This window comes from Terrapene carolina, unplaced genomic scaffold (genome assembly GCF_002925995.2).
Source record: "Terrapene carolina triunguis isolate 2854851 unplaced genomic scaffold, T_m_triunguis-2.0 Scaffold58, whole genome shotgun sequence".
Lineage (NCBI taxonomy): Eukaryota > Metazoa > Chordata > Testudines > Emydidae > Terrapene > Terrapene triunguis.
The window spans coordinates 73,195,518-73,222,955 of NW_020664409.1; the positions used below are offsets into that span (position 1 = coordinate 73,195,518).

General features: G+C 37.6%; 2 protein-coding genes across 6 annotated transcripts in view; one reads left to right on the forward strand and one right to left on the reverse strand.

Annotated features, from left to right (window-relative positions):
• Positions 1-8,045, forward strand: part of LOC112108037 (RING finger protein 151-like) — a 26,648-nt gene extending 18,603 nt beyond the window's left edge. For all 3 annotated transcript variants that reach the window (XM_024201996.3, XM_024202006.3, XM_024202015.3), the window contains exons 7-8: positions 1,499-1,741; positions 2,910-8,045. In XM_024201996.3, coding sequence (XP_024057764.1) covers positions 1,499-1,735 — 237 coding nt within the window. In that variant the 3' untranslated portion in view covers positions 1,736-1,741; positions 2,910-8,045. The remainder of the gene's footprint in view (positions 1-1,498; positions 1,742-2,909) is intronic.
• Positions 8,046-9,094: 1,049 nt separating this feature from the next.
• The window catches only part of VIRMA (vir like m6A methyltransferase associated), a 37,457-nt gene continuing 19,113 nt past the window's right edge, over positions 9,095-27,438 (reverse strand). Inside the window, exons 10-25 of one of the 3 annotated variants that reach the window (XM_026663105.1) lie at positions 27,268-27,422; positions 25,767-25,849; positions 25,037-25,130; positions 24,345-24,889; positions 23,953-24,012; positions 23,411-23,646; positions 22,576-22,825; positions 20,742-20,959; positions 19,740-19,872; positions 17,791-17,943; positions 16,844-17,004; positions 16,109-16,205; positions 13,306-13,472; positions 12,588-12,919; positions 10,493-10,636; positions 9,095-10,024 (exon numbers count right to left, since the gene is read on the reverse strand). In XM_026663105.1, the coding sequence (XP_026518890.1) occupies positions 9,867-10,024; positions 10,493-10,636; positions 12,588-12,919; positions 13,306-13,472; positions 16,109-16,205; positions 16,844-17,004; positions 17,791-17,943; positions 19,740-19,872; positions 20,742-20,959; positions 22,576-22,825; positions 23,411-23,646; positions 23,953-24,012; positions 24,345-24,889; positions 25,037-25,130; positions 25,767-25,849; positions 27,268-27,422 (2,986 nt within the window). In that variant the 3' untranslated portion in view covers positions 9,095-9,866. Of the gene's footprint in view, positions 10,025-10,492; positions 10,637-12,587; positions 12,920-13,305; positions 13,473-16,108; positions 16,206-16,843; positions 17,005-17,790; positions 17,944-19,739; positions 19,873-20,741; positions 20,960-22,575; positions 22,829-23,410; positions 23,647-23,952; positions 24,013-24,344; positions 24,890-25,036; positions 25,131-25,766; positions 25,850-27,267; positions 27,423-27,438 lie in introns of all 3 variants that reach the window. The other 2 variants (XM_026663099.1, XM_026663109.1) reach the window with 2 other exon arrangements.

The window sequence follows — 27,438 nt, forward strand, 5'->3', positions numbered from 1 at the left end:
ACTCTGTCCCCATATCTACTCTGGCGACACCATCAGAGGACCCAACCACATCAGCCACACCATCAAGGGCTCATTCACCTGCACATCCACTAATGTTATATATGCCATCATGTGCCAGCAATGCCCCTCTGCCATGTACATTGGCCAAACCGGACAGTCCTTCCGCAAAAGAATAAATGGACACAAATCGGACATCAGGAATGGTAACATACATAAGCCAGTAAGTGAACACTTCAGTCTCCCTGGTCATTCTATTACAGATTTAAAAGTCACTATCATTGAACAAAAAAACTTCAGAAACAGACTTCAAAGAGAAACAGCAGAACTAAAATTCATTTGCAAATTTAACACCATTAATCTGGGCTTGAACAGGGACTGGGAGTGGCTGGCTCATTACAGAAGCAGCTTTTCCTCTCCTGGAATTGACACCTCCTCATCTATTATTGGGAGTGGACTACATCCACCCTGAAATGAATTGGCCCTGTCAACACTGGTTCTCCACTTGTGAAGTAACTCCCTGCTCTCCATGTGTCAGTATATAATGCCTGCATCTGTAACTTTCACTCTATGCATCCGAAGAAGTGAGGTTTTTACCCACGAAAGCTTATGCCCAAATAAATCTGTTAGTCTTTAAGGTGCCACCAGACTCCTTGTTGTTTTTGAAGACACATCACTGCAAGTCAGATATACAGTACTTAAAAAAAACAGCTCCTCTGCTCATACTATTTTAAAGTAGCTCAGTATGGATGGAAATATAGGAACCTATGTTCTGATCCTACACTCGCACACTGCAGTCAGTGATGCTTCATGTGAAAGTAAGGGTCTGCTGCCCACATGGATCCAGTTGCTGGATCAGGGCCCCGTACTCTAACATAGTGTTTGAAACCAGTTTAGCTAGAGCTGTGTTCAGACTCTGTACTAACTTGCTTCAAAACCCAATGGGGTTAAGGCCAAAGTAAAAAGCAGTGGGGAGAGAATGTATTATCTAACCCATTCATCCAGCTTTTATCCTGTAGCAGGAAAAAAATAACCATTAAAACCCAAGACCATTGAGCCTTTGTATGTTTTAAGGTTTCTTCGTATTGGATTTGAATTAAAATATTGGAAGATCATATCTGCAAGTAAGTCACACAGCTCTGTCCTGAACACTTTTGGTTTTTGGAATAATGTTCATTTGGGTTTTAAGATACAGAACATAACCAGCAGCCAGTGAAATCCACTGGTACATCTGTGATCAGTCGGATTTGCACTGTCTCTCATGGCTCTCGCAGACTGGAATATTTGAAATAAGTGCCACAGCAAGCAGAAACTGTGCTGCAAATCAGCAAAATTAAGTTTGTTTAGTGGTTTATCAAAAATTGCAGATTCTTTCAGCTGTGCCTGGTCTTCATTATTTCTTCTCCTATATGCAGTAGTCATTTCAGCTTCAATACCACCATTATTGGAAATGTATTTATATGGTCTCTTATTCTAGTCTGTTTTCACACATGCTTTTTAGAGTCAGATGTCACGAATTATGTCTGAAGTGCGCTCCCTTATGGCTGCAGAGAGACAGCATCGTCAAGAGCTGGAGCAAGCAGAGCTCGAAAAGCGTGAATTAATGGAGCTGCTGAAAGGCCTACAGAAAGACTGCCGATTAAATAATACAGAAGGAAACAAGAAATCAACAAACTTTCGCCCTCTAACACGACTGGAGAGTGTGAAACGAAAACCCAGGGAAGTTACAGTCATCTAAACAGAAGTAAGCTCACAGACCTACAGGATTCTGCTTCCTGTGAACAGTTAGCAAACTTTGTATTAGTTCTAAATGACCTCTTTTCTATCTAAAGTCTGAATGGGTCAAAAAGAGTGGGGGAAAACACAAGTTTTTATATCTAGCACACTTTGCATACTATGCAAATAGTAAAACTAGTTTTTAGGCATTTGGGGGAAGTTGTAGGCCCAATATTAGTTTTTAAATGTCCATTAATAGTATATTGGGCATTACAACATGCATTTAAAAGGACATTTTCAACTAATATTTTCGTATAGCAGGAGCTCTTAATCTATGGTCCTCCCTGGATTATTTACAATAGCTTCCTTACAGACCTGAAACCTAGAACTTCAACTAGGTGACATGGAATTTTTTTTTCATTGCTACTGCAATTTCAGCGCAGTTAAAGCTGGTATATGACACCTCTTTTTTTCTCATATGTGTATAAGCATAATGAATGATAGCAGCTGGAGTGTATTCTAAGAATAGGACTAATTCTAGGAATAGTATTTAAGTACTTCAGTCAAACCAGCAGGGGAAACTAACAAATTTGGAGATAGTTGTGTCCTTTAAAAACACTGTACATCACAAAGGAATAGTGACTTAAGTATTCTTAATTCCAAACAGTTGCCACCAGCATACAACAGCTTTAAACTAGGTCAGTTTGGATTTAAGAGTATTTGGCAGTTTTCCTTTAATCTCCAACCCCTTCTTAGTTTTTCATCAAGCTAGCTGTTACCAAAACCCATGATAGTGCAGAATTTTAGCAATGCAGTCCAACTCACTTCCAAGCTGTCTAGAATTCTCCTTCATCTGTTTCCATCATGAAGGAGTTTGCAGAAGATTACATGTTCATGTTGAAAACTTGTAGGCATTTGTATTGATCAGGATTGCTTAAATACTGTTACTGCCCTTTCTTGCACCGCCAATGCTTTTATAATATTTGCATTACATAGTGAAGATTAGTGCATATTCAGAGTTCTGCTTGTTATCACAGTCTGGGTGAATTGTGTATACATTTCCTTGGTGTGAGCAATCTATTAGCTGTTTTTACAAGGACTCTAAGGTTTAATACTGCTGACTATGGAAAGATATACATGTCTTTTTAAAACACATTAAAAGCACCTGTTGAACATCTTTAATTTTCTTTTAACAGGTATGATAAAAGCTACTTGAATGTTGTTTTACCCACAACAGACCTCAATTTTATACAAAGGACATATGATCAGGTGGACTTCTATATTGATACTAAAATCTGGAACTGTACAATGGCAATAATAGACCCACGGATCTTGAATCATGGAGTTTCTTACATTTGAGGACTGCAGGACACTTTGCCATATTTGAGCTCTCCAAATTTCTAGACAGTTAGACCCTGAGCATGTGGGTGAAACCCACCAGCCAGACATCTGAAATATATACATGATGAAAGAGAGCCACATGATGTTACAAGGGTTTATGTAAGTCTCCATGCCTGGTTTGATTATTTTTTTTCCCTACTGAACTTAATACTAACATACTGAAAGAAACAAGTAGATTGTTAGTGAGTGCAGTAAGTCTGTCTTGGAAGCAGAATTAGCACTTAGTGATTAAGACCTGAGGATATCACTAATCTCTCTCAAATATTTTATTAATTTAGTACATTGTAGTTTCACTTAATCCAGCTAACCCAATAATTTAAATTGAGTCAGCACATCTTTCAAGACACAGCCCTCTCTGACTCTTGCACCATCAATTCCCATTCACCCTTGCAGCTCAGTTTTTTTCATAGAAGCATACAGTTCCTATGGAGCAAGACTAGATTGCTGTTGCTGCATATAATTGCTTTCTTTATTGAAATGTAGCAGTAGAATAGTGTTCAATGAGTGCCTGTTGGTTTCAATTACCCTTCTGAATGCAAGACTTTCAGGAGAACCCTACATCTGCTGTTTAACTGAGTTGCAATGTACCAGTTTGCTTGTAAGCACCCATGTAATTTTAGTTAGGCTGATTCTAATATTAAGTTAAATTTTCATCTCGATCATTATTGTTCATGTGTGTTAGCAGATGGTTAGCTTAACATCCCAATTGCATGGCAAATTTCTTTTCCTTATTAGTAGCGGACAAGTGAATTATGTAGCCAGGTAACATATGCAATTATTGTAAACATTTTAGTTGCAAAATTATTGTATTTTTTACATCTTAAACATTCTTAGGTGCTTTAAGAAGTTTTTTTAAAAAGTGACCCTCAGACAGTGAACAGGTCCTGGAATATACTAAAATAAGAATCCTTGTGAAATTTGCTACACTCTTCCCCGGGATGTGTTTTTGATAGTGCTTCTCTACAGATTATTTGTTAAGAGTCCTGGATAACTTATGTAGAATGGCGCCAGCATTTTCCTTTCTCATGAACATCTTTTGGATAGACCCATACAGTTTATCCTTGGTACGTAGGGGGAGCTTATGCAGTTCTCATATTGACAGATGCCTTTCTAAATACCTGTAAGTCTATGCAACTTTTATATTAACAAACGAACTTTAAAATGTCTTCCAGCCACACCGTTCATTGCCAAGCTGAAATTAGATTTTTTTTTTTCATTTAATAAAAAATGGGAAATGGGCTCAAAAGTGGAATTTGAGGGCTAAATGCCATATTGCGTTTAGAAGAGAGCTAACAGGTAGCTTGTAACCATTTGATTTGCACTTTGTATAAAAGTTGAGCTACTCAAGTGTTCATAAAAGTAGTTATTCATTTTGCTTCTCTTTTCATTATGAAAGATCAGATATCCTCCCCTTGCCTAATAAAATAGTGAGACATACATGCAAATAAACTTGCTCTCATTATTTCCAGTGTACTTCACTCAACATGCAGGAAAACGAGGGACTAAAGTACTATAATAGGGGACAGGTACTTTATTAAAAGGGACATAAGGAATAGGGGTCATAGTTAAAGGTCTTTGTCTGACCCATGACTGGGATACATTAAATAATAGACAGGGCTAGCATTTGATCAAAACAGCGCTCTCCTCAAAGACTTTGCATCTCGTCTTCACAGATGGGAGTTCTTGCTGCCATTGTCTCTGGGGTGTAGGCAAAGGCAAGCAGCCATGCTGAAGGGAAGAGGACACAGGCCTCAGAAGTTACAGGTGCAGTAGGGAGGGGGTCTAGGTCCTGCTTAGCAGGTATTGATTCAGGATAAACAAAACTTGCTATCCACTGCTTAAAGGGTTCTCATCACAAAATATATTGCAGTAAGGCCTAAAGACCCCTTCTATTATGGGTAGGCCTTTGTGTTGGAAACTATACAAAAACAGGATGCCTCAGTCTCTGCCACCCACAAGAGTGCACTCTATAGCTGAAATTTTCTAGAGACTCCTTTGCTTTGGCATCAACACCATCTACCATTTGGCTTTTCTGAGAGGCATTATGGAACTGGTAGCAGTCTTAATCTACCATTTATTTCATTTACCCCCTCTGAGGGTAGAGTGCATCATTGTGCTAGAAACTGCCCAGTAGAAAAAATTCAATTTGACAATTATCTTAATGAAAATGGACATTAACTAGATCATAAAAAACTGGCAGATCTTGCTAAAGAACATTCTACCTTAGATAGTGGCTGTTTACAGTTTAACTAGGGCCACAGTGGTAGAAAGGAAAATCTGTTGCACACTGCTCCTTTACAATAAACATAGAGGTTTGTAAAGTATGCAATACGTGAAGATTACATACACACTCATCCTTAGCTAGAACACCTGGAGTTTTATAAAGGGACACGCTAACCATGCTAAATTAGTCAGGGAAGACCAAACCATCTTTGGGGAAAGTGTCTCATTATGACACTGTCAGATTCAAAAGTCCCACCCTTTGAAGGCTCCAATTTGATCGTGGAGAGTGCTTTGGTACAGAGCAAAATGGTTGATATGTCTTAACTTGTGCAAATATGGATGCTGGTGCTCTACATTTTTACTCTCTCTTCTCTTGCTTTCTGGAGCCCTGTTGTTTCTGTGTATTTTTCCCCACAAGGGAGCCAAGCTTGAGGCCTAGGAACTTTACATTGTTTTACAGCCCTGAACAATTAACCTAGCTAGGGTCCAAAATGCAACATTAATACTCCTGAACTAATATTAGTCCACAACTCTGCAGTTACTCCCTCACACATGAGCTCAATGGAACTTCTCCTGTGCAAATATTTTCAGGACTAAGGCCACAGTCATTAACTGCCTAACAGCATTGTTGCTGAACTGAGTGGACATGAAGAGCAAACCTGACCTACCTGTCTTGTCGATCCCTGAACGGCTTCCTACACAGGACTGATGAGGAGAGGAGTAAAGGAATCAGACTGTTAGCCAAAGATGTTCTAATTATTAAAATAAGATGTAACAGCACAGTAAAAGCCACTATTAGCTAACAGCTGTATGGCAGAAATGTACCTAGACTGATTTAAATAATTTCCACTTCAGTTCTTAACATAAATAACATTTTGAACGTTCAAAGATGACTTTTGGTGGTCTATATAATAGATTTCCATTAGGAAAAAAACAGTTAGGTACTCTAGCTGCTGTAACATTGCCTCATTTCTCCTTAGAAGAAGTCAATGGAACTGCTTGCAAAGAAAGCTGCTATTCAACATTAATCTGGTCCTTTGGCATGAGCCACTTCCAGTGCTCTAGTCAATTAGAAAACAAAGTTCCAAGTTAAATTAAAAAGTGGAATTTAATGTTTTAAACCTGAGTTGCTCATGGTAAGAATTCAATTTAAATGTATCAAATCAAGTAAATTAATTTTAAACATAGCATTTACAGCATTATTTCAAGTTAATTTAACCTTGAACGAATTACCACAAATATTAAATAAGTCCTAAGCAACTACAAGGCCTAGAACTATGTTTAAAGAAACTGTAGACATACTGCTCAGTTTTCAAGTTTGACTAATGATTTACTGACATTTTGTTCACCTTGATCAATTTTACCAGCCTTTTATTTTTTAGTTTGAAAATGACAAGCATGACATGCTGTATTTCAAACTTTCAAGAACCAATTGAATATTTACAATTTGTTCCATACTTCAAGCTTTTCCTTAACTTTTCATTTCAAATCCCCTGACTAAAAACAAATCACTCACATCCCTGCTGCAGTTTCGTAAGTTGTAAAGTTTCTAAAAAAAAATAAAAAACCTCAGACCCATGGTTTAAAGGAGCCTGTCTGCTTTACAAAATATTTATGCAATGCTCCTCAATTTAAAAAAATAGCATTAATACCTATGTTTGCTAGATCACCCGTTTTAGTTTTACAATTGCATTAGTAAAATTCCATCTTCCTTGATCTACTTGAGTACCTAATGCTTTTTTCACAATTCAGATTCTACAATTCAATCATTTTTCTGAAGTCTGTTACTTTATACAATACTAAAATATACAACTGTATGAAACAAAATTATCCCTTTAGCCATGCCCAGTTAATTAGAACAAGTTTAGTTTAACTATCCTATAGGTCCTGTCAATTAACTTTCTTTGTGCAAACTAATTGTCTAGAAACTTGTGGGGCTATGATGCCCCGTGTCTCCACATACAAGGCCCCTTCCTACACTTGCTTTCTCTGTGGTTTCAGAGAAAACTGTTGAATGCAACTTAGCCTATAGGGCTAAACAGTGTTTTAAAACATGTTCTTACTTAGTCTACAGTACACATTAAAATATGCTTTTCTATTTTATATAGGTTCTTATCACTGTAGTATCTGAGTCCCTCCCACTAGTGAATTAAGCAAGGTGACTAGCAGTTCTCATGTGTTTTTTCCTCTCTTCATCTCCCCAGGAGGAGAAGCGCGGGCAGTGGAGTGTCTTGTTTTGGTAGTTACAAATTAAATAAATAAATACACCCCCCCACACAGTGCTGTGTATTTGTTAAGAGAAAGTAAGGTCAAAGAAATGTGCCTTGCACTTGGAGTAGAAGGTGGTGAGTTTTTAATGCTTAATGGCAGCATGCTTGCTGGTTGACCAAAGTACATTAAGATCAGTTTTAGCTGGAAATGTATAAACTAACTGGGCTTGATCCTCATTAAGATTAAGGCTCATTTACACCACTCTGGTAGTGTAAAGGGACCTATGTGTAAATGAGAATCAAAGTCTAAATTCAGTTGTCTACCATGGGTTAATGTATACAGGGCCTTTATAATGAGGGCTGCAGCTATTAACCTCTTATCTTCCTAGTAATTATGTTGGACACATTCCACAGAGATTAAAAGAAAAAGTAAACATTTGAGTTCAAAATATATTTGATTCTGAGTTTTTTAGCATGAAAAGAAACGTGAAGGTGACTATTTGAAAATTAAGAGCATAAAAAGAATCTGTACAAAGCTTTTCCTCTTGCACTGTATATCTTAACCTCAGACATCTCAAACAATTACGCAAGTAAAAAGCCAAAGTGTCCATTAAAGGGAAAAGTTTTGTATCTCTTGCTTCCTTAGGGAATTGTTTAGTTTTATGAAAGTCTGCTTTTAAACTCTCTCCCCCCAACTACACAAGTCAGCAGGCTACAAATAATAATTTAACACCATCAAGCTTCTGTTTATACTGAAGGTACCTCACCCTATGATCTCCTTATAGCACACGTTAGAAAGACAAGGTAGGTGAGATATCTTTTATTGGACCAACTTTCGAGCTACACAGAACTTTTCCTCATCATCAGAAGTAAGCTCCCCACAGACCAGGACACAGCAACTCAAAGCGGCATCAGATCCTGCCAGAACAACAGATGCAAAACTTTTAGACATATCTACACTGCTACAATGATCAACACCCTCTCTTCCCCAAACACACCTTTCAAGATCCATGGTTATACACATGCCTATCACAACATGTGGTCTACCACATCCAGTGCACTAAATGCCCCAATAACAACTATGTGGGTGAAACCAGACAACCATTACACTCTCAAGTGAAAATGATAAAAGACAAACACAACATCACCTGTGGGTGAACACTTTTCACAAAGCAGTCACTCTTTCTGACCCCTGTCCTCATCCTCAAAGGAAACCTGCACAGCACTTTCAAAAGATTACCCTGGGAGATTAAATTCATAACTTTGCTAAACACTAAAAATCATGATCTTAATAAACATACTGGATTTATGGCTTATTACAACAATCTGTAGCGCACTACCTCTGGTTTTTGTCTTAATGATTACAGGGGGTTAATGGGCCACTCCACCTTAAATGGTCTCTTCGAATATGTGTTATCTACTTATGCTAAAACTATCTGTTCTACCTTATATTTAGCTGTGACACTGAGTATCTCTCCCAGACCTGAGGAAGAGCTCTCTGTGAGCTCGAAAGCTTCTCTCTCTCACCAACAGAAGTTGGTCCAATTAAAAAATATTACCTCACCCATCTTGTGTCTCTAATATCCTGGGACCAACACAGCTACAACACCACTGCATACAGGAAGGCTCTTAACATACAGGCTTAGAGTGATAACATCTCTAAAAGTTACGCTCTGGGACTTAAACTTATTCTTACTAAAGTCAGTGGAAGTTTTCCTGCCAATTTCAATGGGTGCAGGTTTGAGTTTAATGTATGTAATGGTGGTATGAGTACTTATCCATAACTTCTAAATTAACTGTGTAAGTTTTGTGTTCTTTCACCTGTTAAGTCTCAGTCAGTCTTTTTCTCATTTACTAGGACCATTGGTAAGATGTACCTCATTCATTTAATAACTAACAGACCAATAGGAAACTGAGCTAATGGTTCTAAACCTGAGAGGAAAACCTCAAGCTTCCTTATGTACTACTGCAAAATTAGCACACCTGTACCTTGCTTTTTGGCACAATTAATATTTTAGAAGAGAAATTCTTGAAGTCTCAATTCACATGGGTTCCTTATTCAGTATTGTCTACAGAAGTCCACAAAAAAGTTAAAATGTTCTTTCAAGAGGAACAAAAGATATACAATTGTACACAAAAAGTCTTGAATTTTATTGAAATTTCAAGTCTTGTTTCAAACAAAAACTGCTTTCTTCGGACAAAAATATTCTCTCGCTGTCTTCAGATACCAGTAAGTCTAAATTGGTCCTTTAGTGCCTCTTTTTGTTGTCATCATCATGAGAAGTTCACCCTGCTGGTTTGTTCTGTAAGGTCTCATTTTTATCGTGTGAAGGAACGTACATGACGACCTCTTCCACTGCCTCCACTAACAAACTTTCCTCTTGAGCCACCGCTACCACCGCTATTAGCACTCGCCCAAGATGGTCCAATTCCACCACGGCCTCTGGAAGCACGATCACGAGGACTGGGTCGATAGCCTTAAAGCAAAGAAAAATATATTAACGGTGGTAGTGCCCACGGATTAGCCCTGCTGAGCTAGGGGCTGAACAAACATAAGGATACACAGTCCCTACCTTTGATTGATTTTCTAGTCTTTTTTCAATTTTTCATTAGGCAAACATTGTTTCGTTTTAACTAAAGATGCAATTACCAGGGTTGTTAAAACAATTACATTGCAAAAGTTAGTATTAATGCAAGATTAAGATAAATTCAAGCACTCAAATCAGCGAGTTTTGTAAATTTATAATGGATTACATTTTAATAACAGTTTATATTAAAGTATATTTTGGATTTACCATTAATGAACCATAGTTAATATATATTTAAAACTTTTACTGTATTTCAAGGTGCCTGCAATAAGCTTCATTTGTAAAAAGAAAATACAACTAGGAGCTTTGTACAATTTGATGCCCGCTTCCGTGTACTGTAAAAAGAATACCACATACCTGCAGAACTTAATGGCCTCAATGGTGGCAGGGGGCCCCTATTAAAATTGCTTTGACCCCCTCTGCTTTCATTGTAGGTGCCTCGTGGTGTATTTTGTGCACTCCAGCTTGAACCCCGGGCTCCTTCACGACGATTGTAATTTCCTAAACACAAAACACAGGTGCTGAGTAACGCTCAGAGTTCTCTGCACTGTTTAACTAGTAGTATGCTGCAATACATGACCAGTCTACTAGGAATAATTATACTGTAATAGGACAACAAGAATGCATCTACACACAACCCCAATGTTTTAGATGACACAAGGGGCTCAGAGTCCCTATATGCCTATCCAGCACTATCTATAAGGAGACTGATATATTAACCTAGAGATGGCTTGAGCCTACATCATAGGCACCAGTGTCAATACAGTGCTGAGACTGGCACGCCTAAAGGAACAGGATGCACACCATTACGCTTTGGAGATGCAGGGAACTTCCTCAATATACCAAGCTCCTAATGAGCTCTGTACGGATGAGAAACCTTACTGATTTGATGCAGTCACATCATGAAACTCATTCCAGAGGCCACGTATTATACAATCTGCCTGAATTCTAATACCTGGAACAGACTCTCACCAATACACAGCCAAACAAGGCTTAAGGCACCGAAGGCCTCAGACTCCAAGAAAAATGTTAAGGGAAAGACTTGAGTGGCTGAGATTAATTTAGACTACTGTCAGATACCTCACAGTTAGCAGCAGGGGTGAAACCTATCCTCTGCCACTGCATACTCTTGTGGCAAAGCCCCTTACTTCTGCAGCACACTGAAACTTACCTGTTTTTTAATATACTGATTCAAATATAATGAACAATATGACCAGTACAGTATTTTGACAGTAAATTCACACAAATCTCAATTATGGAATGCTTTATCAATTTAACACTGCCCAGACCATTTTCACTTTTCCACATGCTACAGTATTTTTATATCAACTGCATTACAGAAGCTGTAATGGCAAAGCTGGAGGGTCTGGCAGCTGGCAAGGGAGTAGGTTGAGATTTTGGCACCCAGAAAGCTTTTGAGGGTTTTGCATCTGGGAAGTGGTTGAATCTCCTCCTCCTTGTGGATAGGGCAGAGGCTACTTGACCTTTCTTTGTATGGAGGGATAGCGGAGGAGAAGTTGGGGTACATATTGATTTTGGATTAGAGCTGAACAAATAACTGATTTTTCAGTTCAGTAGCTTAAACAAAAAAAAGTTTGTCTGAACTGAAACTTAAGAATTTTTCTCACCAAATGTAAAACTTGAAAATCAATTATTCAAAAACGTCAATTCAAAACAGTTTTGACATTTCTGGGGGGAAAAAAAATCAGTGGAAACTATTCACCAAATTCAACCCAAATTTGCACAGTTTCAGTGCTCCCCAAAATTCATTTTTTGGCAAATTTGCTATTCACCACACACAACAAAACAAAAACAAAAAAGTTTTGCCCAGTTCTAGTTTGGGCATCTGTTGGAGGTAGAAGAGAATGCCTCATGAAGCACTAGAGTGTTTTATTAACAGTGCTGTAGGCAATACAAAGGTGGAAAGGAATGCACATCTATCCCCATAACTTCTCATTGCCATGTTTTTAAGGTTTTGGATGGAATGGATGTATCCTGCTGCAACCTTCACGGTCACAAAATATAGGTTTTTTTGTCTGCTAATTTAAAGAAAACCTAAATTCTGCAGCAGAATCTCTAGCCAGAGAATCACTGCAAACATGGGGCCCTGCACATTCTTCTTCTCAAGAAGACGGGGAGCCTTTCTAATCAAAATGCATTTAAAGTTGATAGTACCGTTATGCTTAATTTGACAAATGCCCATATCATTTCACAACAAGGCAGTTAATTGTTTTTCCGTTACAGCTACAAGCACTCCTGTGGCCATTGCACACAACAGCATGAGACCAAAGAGTGAAGATCTAGCTAAATGCTTTTGCAAAAATGTCACTCAGACCATAACAGAGAATAGTTAAACATAGCTTTGGTTTAACTCCAGCATAGCCTAGAGAAACATTTTTTATCCTAGACAGTAATCAGTTTACTCCAAATCCTCAGACAAGAGGCAACATACCTTTTGAAGCAGGTGGTGTAAAGAATCTGTTCTGACTGTGAAAAGCTCCCCGTCCTCCACGATTCCCTGAGAACCCGCCACGTGAAGATATCTTCTGGGATACTTTTGGTGGCCTTTTAGGTTGTGGTATCCCATCTGGAGGGACCACTTCTTTGCTCTCTGCAGCAACAAAATCGTCCACATGCATAGAAGGTGGTCTGCTTGTATTCTGTTTCCTTTGACGAAAGATATCATGTGGTCGAATACCTTGTCCAAATCCTCCCCGGCCTCTTCCTCTAGGAGGTGGTACAACATGTGCTCTCTTTGCAGGTTCTATGTACTCAGATTTTCCACTATATAGCAAAACAAAATTAACAGGATTATTTACTGACCTAAGAATTTATTCCAGCTGAATGTTCGGCATTCTCTGCATTACTATTTAGTAGAAGTTTAAATTCATAATGTAAAAACTGTGTAACATAACTGCCAAGATACGATGAAGGTTAATGTTGTAGGCATGCTCTTTGCAGAAGTCTTTGCTTCTGCATATTTCAGAAATATGCATCATCCATAATATCTCACTACCTAACTACATAGCTTTGAATTCACTGCTCAAAAACCAGCTTTTTGTTAGTACACAATCTCAATTTTAAGTACCTTCCTGTGGATAGGTAGATATCTCCCACTCAGCTAGACTACATTAATTGTATACTGATTCAAAGTCAGCAATACGTCTTACCTTGAAGTTATAAAGGTCTCATGCTTGTGTTTGCCAAGTTTGAACCCTTTTGTGGTTTTTGTCCTACCAGGAGATGAAGGTTCTGACAAAAATGATCTCTCCAGTTCTGCTTGCAAGTCAAAGTCACTGCAGCCTTTCTCTGACAGTTCAATTAAGTCTACCTTTACCTGCAACAACAGAATACAGTTACACCACAATAGCCACAACCAACAACGCTGGGTAACACTTCAGTATTTTTGAAACAGGAGAAGTGCAGCAGAGGCAGAAGGAGCTCCAGCAGCAGGACGGGAGTAGTTCAGCTGGGGTTCCATCCTGCTCTGGAATCCCCCATAGGAGCACAAAGCCCCATCAGCCCCTTTAACCCAAGTCATATGGGCTGAGAGAAAAGACGCAGCAGCACCTGTACAGTCCTGGACATCATCAATGGCAGGGCCTAAGGTTCAGATTTTGACAGTCTGCTGTCTGATTCAATTAGAACTCCAGCAGGGCCCATATCCTGCCTGGAGAACAGCCTCACAAATTCAGTTATGTGACTTCTTTCTGTACAGGAGGGAGGCATAGGAAGAGACAGTCTGCTGAGGAAAAAGTTTATTTACATAATATCTGTCTTTGTGTATTAGTAAGAAGAAAGGAAGGTATAACTATGAAAAGATGAATGAGAATTAAGTTTGAGATGAGATATATTTGATAGTTTTCTCTAAGTATGGAAATCTAAGAATCTGTCATTGTTTCCATTAGGATTGCCTAACTTCAAAAGCAGTAACTCCCAGGAATAAACTCTTACCTATGGTACCCTCACAGCGCGGATTTTTTTAAATCCAAAATTTGGAGGTCATGTGTAGAAAGACAAATGAAGTTTTTACAAATAATTTAGCCTGTAACTATGAACTTTTCTTTAATTTCTTTAGATCGCAAGTTCTTTGGGGAAAAGGACTGTCTTTTTTATTATGTGTATACAACTCCTAGCACAATCCTAATCAGGATTTCTGAATACTATTGCAGTATGAATAGATGAAAAAGAGGAAGAAATTTGGTTTCTCATATACCCGAATGCCAAAAAGCTCCAAGAAGTGATATAGAAAGAGAACTTAAGAACATAAGAACGGCCATACTGGATCAGACCAAAGATCCATCTAGCCCAGTATCCTGTCTTCCGACAGTGGCCAATGCAAGATTCTCCACACAGAATGAACAGAACTGGTAATCATCAAGTGATCCATCCCCTGTCGCCCATTGGGAACACCATCCCTGCCCATCCTGGCTAATAGCCATTGATGGATCTATGAATTTATCAAGTTCTTTTTTGAACTCTGTTATAGTTCTGGCCTTCACAACATTCTCTAACAAGCAGTTCCACAGGTTGAAAAAAAAAAAAAAAAATGTCCACAGTGTGAAAAAATACTTCCTTTTATTTGTTTTAAACCTTCTGCCTATTAATTTCATTTGGTGACCTCCAGTTCTTGTGTTATGAGGAGTAAATAACACTTCCTTATTTACTTCTCCACACCAGTCATGATTTTATAGACCTCTCTCATATCCCCCCTTAGTCATCTCTTTTCCAAGCTGAAAAGTCCCAGTCTTATTAATCTCTCCTCATATGGAAGCTGTTTCATGCCCCTAATCATTTTTGATGCCCTTTTCTGAATCTTTTCCAATTCCAATATATCTTTTTTGAGATGGGGAGACCACATCTGCACACAGTATTCAAGATGTGGGCATACCATGGATTTATATAGAGGCAATATGATATTTTTCTATTTTATTATCTATCCTTTTCTTAATGATTCCTAACATTCTCTTAGCTTTTTTGACTGCCGCTGCACATTGAGTGGATGTTTGCAGAGAACTATCCACAATGACTTCAAGATCTCTTTCTTGAGTGGTAACAGCTAATTTAGACCCTCAACATTTCAAATAGCGAGAGAGAGAGAGAGAGAGTGAGTGTTAGGATTATGTTTTCCAATGTGCATTACTTTGCATTTATCAACATTGAATTTATCTGCCATTTTGTTGCCCAGTCATCCAGTTTTGAAATCACTTTGTAACTCTTTGCAGTATGCTTTGGACTTAACTATCTTGAGTAATTTTGTATCATCTGCAAATTTTGCCACTTCACTGTTTACCCCTTTTCCTAGATCATTTATGAGTATGTTGAATAGGACTGGACCCAGTACAGACCCCTGGGGAACACCACTATTTAGCTCTCTCCATTCTGAAAACTGACCATTTATTCCTACCCTTTGTTTCCTATCTTTTAACCAGTTACCAATCCATGAGGACCTTCCCTCTTATCCCATGACAGCTTACTTTGCTTAAGAGCCTTTGGTGAGGGACCTTGTCAAAGGCTTTCTGAAAATCTAAGGTTATTGTGTATGCACTTTAACTATTCTGGAAGTTATTCCAAGGACCTCAGTGATTTTCTATCTGCTTCTGCATACACTTAAATGTGTGCAATATTAATTTTTAAGGCACGCCTGCAGTGTCAGATTGTAGGGCAAGGGCAGAAAGAATGAGCCACTCACCTAGATGGCATCATTGATGCCCATTGGCAGCCCTCCTTTTTTAATTATTTCTGTTCTTAACAAGCACTGAGGCTGGTCAGGTGGAAGCCGGCCTCTTCCTGCTCTATCCTCAGCTGCTTCAAAAATCCCACCCTCTTTCCCCCTTCTTTGTGGAGACTGTTTAGACACATATTGACGAAGCAGTAAGGAAAACTGAGATGTTTTATAAACAAATTCTACTCTCAGCTTAACAAGGAATACATTTATGACTTTTTTTTCTCAATTTTAATTAAGCCTTTTACCATATCCAGATCAGTGTCAATTTCTTCAGCCTGGAATGGTGAGAACCACATAGATTTCAGCTGGTCATCCATCACGTCTGCCAACACATATGTTGTCCTGTAACAATGAATATCAAATGTATTTTTGATTAAAGGCCAATATCTGCTGTAAGTGTATTTGGTTATTGTACTGGGGTATCATGTGACTCCTGGAGTCACTGGTCTTGCAGAAGTGCTCTCTCAAGGGTTTTCTTTACATTCAAAGAAATTTAAGTTTGGTATTTTGTGGCCAATCAAGAAAATGCAGATTATAAAACATAAGCTTCAGCAAGAGCAGCAAATGTACTATAACCAAGATTAAGCTAATACAGTAATTAGAAAACTGAACTGAAAAAACACTTCAGTAGTAATTGCATCTCATGAAATCATTTTATAGTGTTATATTTAAATTTCACCTCATCTAAGCGCAAGGCTGCCTGAAAAAAGAACAGGATTCCTTCATTGAATTAGCATGAAAAACCTTTGTAAGAGCTACTGTGGGAGAAATCCTTATCTTTAGCATCATATGAAATTCCATTTGGAAGGAGTTATCAAATACAGTTTGTTCCCCTACAATAAAGATATACTAATAATAACAGTAATATGTATAAAGCACAAAACCTGGAAATTAAATCCTACCCAGAACATACTAATCCATAAATTGTTGCATTTTCACAAGTTAAGCACACTCAACCGCCAACATATTTACTATTTTACCTATTATTAAACAGATTCTGGAGAGAGTCTGGTGCAGAAAGAACTGGTTCTACATCTTGGTCACTCAGAGGACAAGGATCGCCTGCTGATTCCAGCATCTGCCTAAGTCCAGCTACATTGTCCAATAAGGATTCAAGGCTGTCATCTTCTTTAGAACGTTCCTGCATAAGAGACATCACAATCAGAAATTTTTCCCAAAGATGAGAATTTAGAACAGTCAACCTTAAGTATTTGCCAGATTGAAAAGAAAATGTTGCACAGACTATTTTCTGCACACTATATTCTGTTCATCCATATATACTCTAAAATAAACAGATCCAGAAAAGCAGATAGGACAGCAGAGGGCACCCTAGTACCTTAAAAAAAGAACAAATAGCAGTCACCACTCCTCAGGGAGTCTAGCCTTTGTTTACATACCAGCTGACTTGCAGTGGCTATTAAAGAGACAAGGTGGGTGAGATAATACCTTTTTTTGGACCAAGTGCTGTTGGTGAGAGAGAGAGAGAGAAGCTTTCAAGCTTACACAGAACTCTTCTTCTGCAGTGGTTAGGCAGCTAGTTTAATAAACCGGTCCCAGCACACCAATCATCTTACTACCACCTTATGCTCCCTGTCTGTTGTATTCACCTGTTATCTCTTGTCATATATAAAGCTCTCAAGAGAAAGGATTATTGTCTCATATGTGAAAACAGTGTCTTAGCACAAGGGTTTCCCAAACCTTGATTGGGGCCTGTTGGCATTAACAAGGTACAAATAATAAATAATAATAAAGCCAGCATACAAACAATTCTGAGCACCACTCATAAAACCATTCTTACTCATTTCATTAGCTAGTGCACATCAACATGAGCCCTCTTTACTAATAAGTAGACAAACATCTATACATACTTGTAAAGCGAGGTCAGCTAAGGACAAAAAATTAACTTGATTATTCAAAATTGTTTTACCAAAACATGTTTCTCCAGTTCAAGGAGCAAATTTTCTGGAGTTTCTTCTTTGTTCTGTAATAAATGTTTTAACTCTGCAGTAGTAAGACCCAGTGTTCTGGCTGGATGGGAACCATCTACTTCCATAAGACTTCCATCATCTCCACAACATCCCTGGGGGGGGCGGGGAAAAAAAAATATCACACGCTAAAGCTAATTTTTTTTTTAAAAAAAACATCAAAAACTAGACCTTGTGACAGCATTACAAAACCTACAGCTACCCAGACAGACTTTAGAACAAAATACAACAATATGGAAATTCATTGGCTTTCCACCAAAAACTATTTTTGGTGGACATCTAGTGAAACCATTACCTCCACGCCAGACACGTGCAAACAAAAACAAAAGATAATACTGCAGCTCAACTAATGGAGAGAGAATACACCAAAATCTCAGAGGAAGATTTTTTAGAAATATATATATTATTTTTAGTGATTTAAAATAAACACACACAAAATATATCATTAAATAAAGTATACTCAAAAGGACAAGGTTAGCTCATCCCATCAAGAGGTTCCTTTTTTCCCCATGTACTGTACATTGAAAATAGATTTGTATCATAGCATTAATAATGTTTCAGGTTGTTTCTATCCACATGTTAATTTTAGGGTTGTTGTTTTTTAATTAACAACACAAAATTCAGAAACACAGCAAATCTCTATCTTGACAAGACTCCAATCCAAAGTCTGGACACAATATCACACGGATCACCTCAGAAACCACACTTAAGGAACTCCACAGAATCAATTTGCAAAAGGGTCTTATATACTTACATGCCCCTAATATTACAAATTCTGTTTAAGAAACAAAAAAACTTCTACTGATAACTTCTCTCTCCCAGGTGTATTTCACTATCACCACACTCATTACAGCTACTGTCTCCTATTATTTAAATAGGGTTACCATATTTTGAGTGTCCAAAAGGAGGACACTCCACAGGGCCCCGGCCCCACCCCCAGCCACGCCCACGCCCCAACTCCACCCCTTCCCCAAAGTCCCTGCCCCAACTCCACCCCGTCCCCTGCTTCCCGCGAACATTTGATTCGTGGGAAGCCTGAAGCAGGAAGCAGGTAAGCTGGGGGGGTGGGGGGAGGAGGCGCGGCCCAGTCTGGCCCCGTCCGGCGGCCGGCCCCGGCGTCTCTAGCCTGGCTCGGCTCGGGCCCTGGGGTGCCGGCCCTGGGCCAGCCCCCGGCCGAGCACCCCCGAGCCAGCACCGCCGGCCCCCGGCCCGGCCAGCACCGCCGGCCCCCAGCCCGGCCCCGGCCCGGCGCCGGATTTTCCCGGACATGTTCGGCTTTTTGGGATTTCCCCCCGGACGGGGATTTGAGTCCCAAAAAGCCGGACATGTCCGGGAAAATCCGGACGTATGGTAACCCTAATTTAAATAACCAAATCTGTAACATCCCACCCAAAGTATTTTGAAGTTGGTCTGACAGGTCATAAGCATGCATGCATCTGAACTGTGCTTTTTAATTGGGAAATTAATGTAAAAATAAAAGGGAATCTATTTCTAAACTTCAGTAAATTTGAAAGATGAAGAAAACTGCTTATAGAAATACCACAATAGGAACAGAAATATGGGAAAGCATTCCAAAGAAGCATTCCAAACATTGAAAATATGTAAAATTCATGAAAAAAATATATGAAGGCCAGATGACTGCATTTTCTCCCTGAGGAATGCAACTGGACTTTCTTCACATGCTGAGAAAAGTGCTACTCTTCATTAACAGACATTCTTTGCAACGTGTAGCGGGATTTGTTAAGCGATAAAGGATGCACTAAATTATTGATGAAAAAACATTATATCCAAAACTGAGCAAGCAGTTTTTACTTTTACATCACCTCTGTTATCTGTAACAAAAGCAGTGCTTCTACAACATTTGAAAAGCATTTAACATATAATCACTTACCAGTGTGTCGGAGTTTAGAATTTGTCTCATAAAATCCAAAAAAGAAGAGGCCAGTTCACCTGTATCCTTACTAAAGCTACTTATTACTCGTTTTGATACGGTATACAGAGCATGGTTGCGTTTTCTTAGAGAGCTGTTTTCATAATAAAAAGAGGGGGGAAATTACCTAGTGTTTATACCACATCTCGCAATTGCTGCATTTTATTTCATTGTAAATAATAATAATAATAATAATAAAGTTGCATATAAGGAAAATAATCAACAGTAAAGTAACAGAATATTGTGTAGAATAGATTTAACTAAAATTCTCCTATGATGCAGTGTGACAGCCACTGTGTATCCATCCTCACTAAGGAGTTCCTATTCAAAAAACACACCACCACTTGATGACAGAGAACAAAAAAATGCTACAAGCAGCTCAATACCCATCTAGTCAAAGCTCATTATCTCTTAACTCTCCCACTTGAATTTTTTCATAATATATTATGGAAAAATTAAGTTTTTCTCAGCATGAAGTCTTTCTGCACAGAAAATAATTAGCATCTTAATATTTTTGGCAACCAAGAAACAAAAAGTGCACCACCACCCCCAAAATGATAACTACAACTCTTATCAGACAGTTGGGAAACCATGTAGTCCAGTGACTAGAACGCTCTATTGGGACTCACAATAGCTGGGCTCTATTCCTGGTTCAGTCCCTGACCTATTGTGTGGCCTTCAGTAAGTCTCTTCACATCTCTGTGCCTCTGATTTTCCTCCCACCTGTTTCTGTCTTATCTATTTAGATTGTAAACTCTACAGAGCAGGAACTACCTTATGTGTTTGCACAGTGCCTAGCACAATGGGGCTCCAATCGTGTTTGGGACTGCTAGACACTATTGTAATACAAATAATAAGTCAGAATTAAAATATTCTCTCTCTACATCTTTGTTTCAGAAACTTGATCTGATTTTAAAATTCTAGATGATAAAAGGTTGTTCAAAATCACTTATAAAACAGTACCTCTTTAAGTGGTAGAATCCATAATCATGCTCTGTAAGGAACATCATTGTCCTGATACATGTCAGGAGACAATTGTAACTGGTCTCTGCATTAGCAAGTGTTTCCATCAGACAGTCACAGATTAAGGACATCAATTCCTTGCTTGGTAATGAATTGGAGAGCTGTTCTAATTCAGAAACAGATCCCTCTGAGGAACTTGGCAAAATTAGTGCTATGTCCTGTAAAGAGAAACCATGACTACTTTATAAGCATTAAAAATATCCATTATGTGTAGAGCTGGTAAACACTGACCATGCATTTAGACTATTTACTTTAATTTTCATGAAGACAACAATGGATTTGCTCAGTAGCTACTTAGAAACTTAAAAGTGTATTGGATTTTTAAAAGAATGTATTCAAAATTAAAATACAAATTGTCAGGTTTATTGTTTTACTGGTTGGTAACCAACACAAGAAACTCAAAATAAAAAAGAATAGTTTAAATGACACAAACAATTACTGTTTGTTTTTTTTTAAATATATGTAGGATGAAAATGCTGGCTAAGATACTACTGTACAGTACTGCTAGAAACAGTAATTGTTTTTAAATGATTCATTAAACATCTGCTGTATTGACTGAGATAGAGCTGCATAACATGAAAGGGCTGTCTAGACAAACATGCACACGTACACTATACATTTTTATTATATATTTATGTATATTCGAGTTGTCCCTCTCTATCACAAAAAATCGTTAAATCAACCATGATGAATAATTTGAGATAAGTCTTAGAATTGCTAATACCTTCTGGAAAGTTTAAAAACATGTTGATTCCTGCATATTGTAGAATTCATGCTACACAAAATAAGGTAAGACACATGATGTATAAACGCAAACTGTAATTAACCTCTTTACTGACTAAGCATGAACAAAGGCTGTTTTGTACTCACAACTCGAGGTGTCTGCACATAAATCACACATATGCAAATGGATGCATATACCTAACAATGTTTGTCCCTAAATGGTCTATTTCTTAAATATGTAGTTTTCAGATTCAATTTCCTATTTTACTGACTATTTTTACCTGACTGGTTTTCTTAATGCTGAAATTTTAGGCTAACAGCATGTGACTAGTATTTATGTTTGTTAGAGGCTTCAGGCTGACAGCATGGAGAAAGAGATCTATTTATTCATTGATCAGGTAAAGCAAGGGCAGTGTGAGCATCCCACTATTCCATCCATGTGCCAAAATCTTCACATGAAGCGGATAATTCAGTCTCCATGTCCATTCAATTCTTGGTCTCTACTGATGCCAAACAAGGGTTCTGGTTGCAAGAGTGATTTTTGTATATGTGGACACCTGTTCACTGAGATCAGCACTGAGAACAAACCCATTTCAAAGAAGCCAGTGAACAGCCATCAATGGTTATTTGCATCATATGATCTAAATCTAACTCTCCCCACAAAATTTTAACAGTAATTTTCCCTAACATTTTTTGGGAAAACAGACACTTAAGTGCAAATGTCACGGAGTTTGTACCCTAAGGAAAACAAAACATGACGTTAGAATGTACTAAAAACTAAGGGGCTGTACAAGAACTGATAACATTATCACAACAGTTCCCATCTGAGAACAGATAAATTAAGAATGCCCAAATTATCAAGGCATCAAGATTATAGATAACATTCAAGACCCTACTGCAAACGTAAAGAAAATCTTTTTCAGTGGCATATAACCACAGCAATCTAGAAGTTTGTGTACTACTCTCTTCTTTCTCTCTCTCTCTCACTCACACACCCACCAGATTATTTATAACGACATATAGTAATTTATATTTTAACTGTATAAAATACCTGATCACAGAGGGACTGCAAAATGGATGTTACATATTCAGCACATTGCTGATGAATAACATTGTCCCCAGTAGATCTCATTAAAGCCAACAGCTCCTGGAAAACTTCTGCATACTTCTCATCGCCTTTAATAGTTCCATTAACTAGATGCAAAATAGCTAATTTACAAGCTTTGTGTGAAGCCAGGGCATCAAGTAAAGCAAGTAATCGGGTAGTCTGGCCAGTATACTGTTTCTCTTTATCTTCTGTACTGCTGAAACAATATCAATGCACTTTAAAAACAATGTTCCTACATATTAGAAAGTTATTAAATAGACTATATTGTACAACCATTTTCATTTTAGTAGAGTTAAAAATTTGTATTTTAAACAAAAACTATAATTTAAATGTTTAAAATGTATGTAATGTATTTAGAAATTTCTATCTTAATTTATATTTCTGGAAAACTACCACAACTACTACATTATTTGTATGGTTATATTGCATATGAACTCATTATCATCAATTTAAGAAATTATAGTTCACCTAAGCATATACAGATAGATGTTTTTAACTACTACTCATAATTTTGTTTCAATTTCTCCCAAACATTTCCTATAAACATACAATAATGTGAAATGCTTTACATTAAAATAATATATAGTTTGCTTGGTTGGCAACACAGGATATTGTCGCAGACCTGGATTGAGGACTCAATCCAAGTCTGTAATGGACTAAAAATGTATCCAAAATTCAGTGTTCTTCACCTAAGAAAATTACTGCAGAGAACAGGGATGAATTCAACAGCTATTAAAAAAAAAAAAAAAAATCTTCGTGCAATGGAGAACAAAGATACCTTTGTAGATCTTCTACAACCAGATCCAATACAGTCCTCATGATAAGAAGAGCAGTTGGTGATGCCAAGTCACACAACTGAACACAAATACGCCTCAGCATATGCTGAATAGGCTGGCAAGTTGAACCAGAGAATGATCGAACTATTTCTTGTAGCAATTTGGCCTGAACGTGGAGATGCATGCTCCACAGTTTTCTGGTGTTGAGTGCTACCGATATATCATGTGGTTCAATAACCTGTGGAAAAAGTATAAACAGGCTCTTTAAAAGATTTTTGCTTTACAGGAGAAAATCATTCAGGACCAAATTCTGCCCTCCTCAGATACTTGCCCACAAATCTAGTGATATCAATGAGATTTGCAAGCATGTATCTCAGGACAGAATTTAGCCCTAAATTGCAAATTAAATTAATAGTCATCTCAACAGATTAGGTATTCCTTTGGGGCCTAGTCTAATCTCACACCAGTGTAAACACAATCACAATGAGGCTGTTTATTTTTATTCTTTTGTTAAACATCAAAAATTGAACATTAGAACTCCCACCTCTTCCGGTACTAATGTACACTGAAAAGTCCAAACATCTCTATGCAGCCATTTCAGCTCCTAGTTTTGGATACAAAAGCTGCAAGGTTAATAATTTAAGTAATATAATGGGATACCAGAAAACTAGCTAGTTAAATAAGAGACAAAATCAATGTAAGACTGACTTAAACCTCCAGTTATTTGGGAAGCTTAAAATTAACACAAAACATGCACACGTTGATTTCTGATGAACAATTAAATATACCTCAAAACAACCTATTTGATTACAAATCCCTTTTTATAAGTCTCAATCAACCCTTTTATTCACCTCGGTCTTTTCCTCAACAAGAACATGATCTTTAAAGGAAATATAGAAGTTATTTATTAAATTGCTAATTTAATTAAAATCATACCTGAGTTGTTTGCATGGGCAATGGAAGAGGCAGCAATTCTGAAAGCAGTATAAGTCCAGAGAAAAATCCTTCAGGAATTCGCAAAATTGAAGAGAGGACCTCCTTTAACATTAAAGACCAAGTATTATTGGCCAAAGTTTCTTCTGAGATTGTAAGTTTTTCATTAACTCCCTGGGTAAAGGTCAATAAAATATCAATAATGTCATTCTGAATTTTTTGTTCATCACTATCTAAACGGCCTGAGAGAGGGATAGAACACAGAAGCATATGTAAAGAAACAAGTGCTGAAGGAACACGCATGTCTTTAAATTCAAAAGATCCACCCCTCAGGAGCTCAGTTAACATGGTTTTAAGGAGATTAAGTGTACATCGCGCCATGGAAATGGTAGTAACTCTGTGAAGTGTGGTTCCCATGTTGACATGGAGCCTCCAAGGCTGAATAAGAATACTGTTCAACTTTTGCAGAACACGAATGAAGGTGTCCATTCCTTCAGCAGAAAAGAGCTGAATAACTGCAAGGTTCCATTTAAGATCCTTCTGTTGACCTGTAAAGGGGCGGGGGAGGAACGCGGAATTAACTTTCACACATCTCATATCAATTATATTTAAATCAGACTTTATCAGGTGTGATTAAATAACAGATACTTAGAAGACTGGTTTTTTTTTGTATCAGGAAGTGATCTGTAATATACCTTCAACAGGAGGTGGTGGGCATGCAACATGACAAAGAACACGGAGTGCAGTAAGAAGACCAACTCCTTCCTGGGTCATCAAACTATCAATATTCTATTAAAAAAGAATAAAGAGCATATGTTACAAGGGACTAATTTTCAACAAAGATATGCTTGATACGTTATACTAACCTATTTTACTAGTCTACATCATGTCAGAAGACTATTTAGCCATCACAATATATACAAAAAAAATTAAAGAGATTTTTTGTTATAAAGACAGAATTGTCTGAACTAACTGATATGGATCATTAAAGAAAGCTGGATCTTATTGACATTCATTTTTCCAACTCTTCAAAAACCTGGTTCACTCTGTCTATGTTCTACTCATGGGCATGACTGAAACTGCCAAGTACTGATGCTCTTCAGTTGCAGAATAAGCCCTGTCAAAATTTACAAACATACAATACTTTAGGAAAACACTTCAAACTGTCACACTAAATTCCGTATGTCATCTTCCATCACAGATAACTGCCAGGTTGTTAGCAACTTTTAAGACTGCTTCTTCTTACAAAATGAGCCTACTCCTTCCTTCTATTTCAATGGCATCACAATCTGCTATGCAAGTCACAGACTTTTCAAATGTTGGACTGAGACATCAAGAATGGAAGGACAGATTGATTGCTTAGGCAAAAGCTTCTAATGTCACATTCCCAAACAAAGTAACATCTGTATCAAAAATTTTACTAACCTGTTTAATATATTCAATGAGATTTGGGATACAATTAATTTCAAATCTAAGATTTTTCAAAGGTTCAAGCCACTTGCAGAGCTCTAAAAAACAAGATAATATTTTGGTGAACAGAAAGGTCATAAACTAGAATTGTATTTGTTTTATAAACCCGTGCTTTAAGAATAATTTAATTGATACAGACTATGCTATGCACTTAGATGAAAATTTGCTAGGTATGAGCCATAGTATGAATTATAAACAGAAGGGATTTTAATGATCTGCATTAACATAATGAAGAAGGGGGAAAAAAATCACATTAAGGCAGGGCATACATCTGATTTGAATGTTGTTGTATTTAGCTCATGCAAGTTTGGTGCTGAAATGATTTTTTGGCATATGACCATCTTATGGCCAATCACCTTCTAAATGGAATGAAAGTGAAAACCTGGAACACTGCTAGATTGGCAAGGCATTTTCCCTTTCTAGTAATTTTTTTGGGGGAAGTCCCTAATGAAGAGATTTGTTCTAGAAACAATATCAACATGTTATCTATTAGAAACACTCCTGTCCCTGTTTTCATTACTCCTACTCATACACGTAAACAATTTGTGAACATCACTTTGTATGTAAAACTAAATTATAAATGTTTTTTTCTTATTTATTTTAAATTAAATACACACACCTTAAGAAAATCTCTCATGGACTCTAGGGGCCCTAATTCCCTTTAAAAATACAATGCCAAAGCCATTCAGAACCAAAACAGCAGCACATTCCTCTCACACATACAGGCATGTAAAATAGGTAATTACAAACCAAATCAAAATCTTCTGCTCCTTAAATGCCCAACTAAACCCCATCCCCAGCCACAGGGCGTTCTCCATCAAAGTTCCTCAACTCTGGTGTTCACTCCCCTCCTTGGTCCACAACAACCTGGATTTGTTAACCTGCCAGTTTGGGGGTTCACAGGTGGAACAGCTGGAAGCTGAAGAATGGCTTATGTAGGATTTCATGATATGACTCGGTAGAGTGGCATCCCTCTTTGGGCAAAAGACTAGTAATTGGAAAAACTGATGAACTGAAAGTTTTGTATTGAACATTTTTGGTTTCTAGTAGTGCATTTTAATGTTTGGAGGGGGCCCAGAGTTCTGGGCTGATGGGAGAAAAATTTAAAAAACAGCCAAAGGAAGAATCAGCCACTGACTCCCTATTTTTGCTAAATCTTCCCTTCCTAATTATTTCCAACAAAGAGTGCAAATTTCCTGCAATTATCTGATATTCTTGGTAACGAATATTACATAAAATATAAACTTGGAAAGTATTCAAGTTGAAGAACTCATATTAGTATAACAGAAAAAATTATACACCTTTTCAATGACTCAACCTAATCATACACAGCTAAAAAGGGAATTTCATTATACCCATTATCAAAACCAGATGATCATGAAGTACTAATTACCGACATACAAAAAAATTTTCTATACATTCTGAACAATTCACTTGATAATGACACATACTGTACCTTGCAATTTGGTGTTATTTTCATCTGCCTTACAAAGCTTCAATAAAGGCGCTGAGTACTGTTCCAGCATTTGGACATCACTGGAAGACTGAACCACCAGCAAAACAAGTATGCATGCATAATTATAGGCAACCGACTTCTTGGACTTGGAATCACTGAAAGAAGGATATA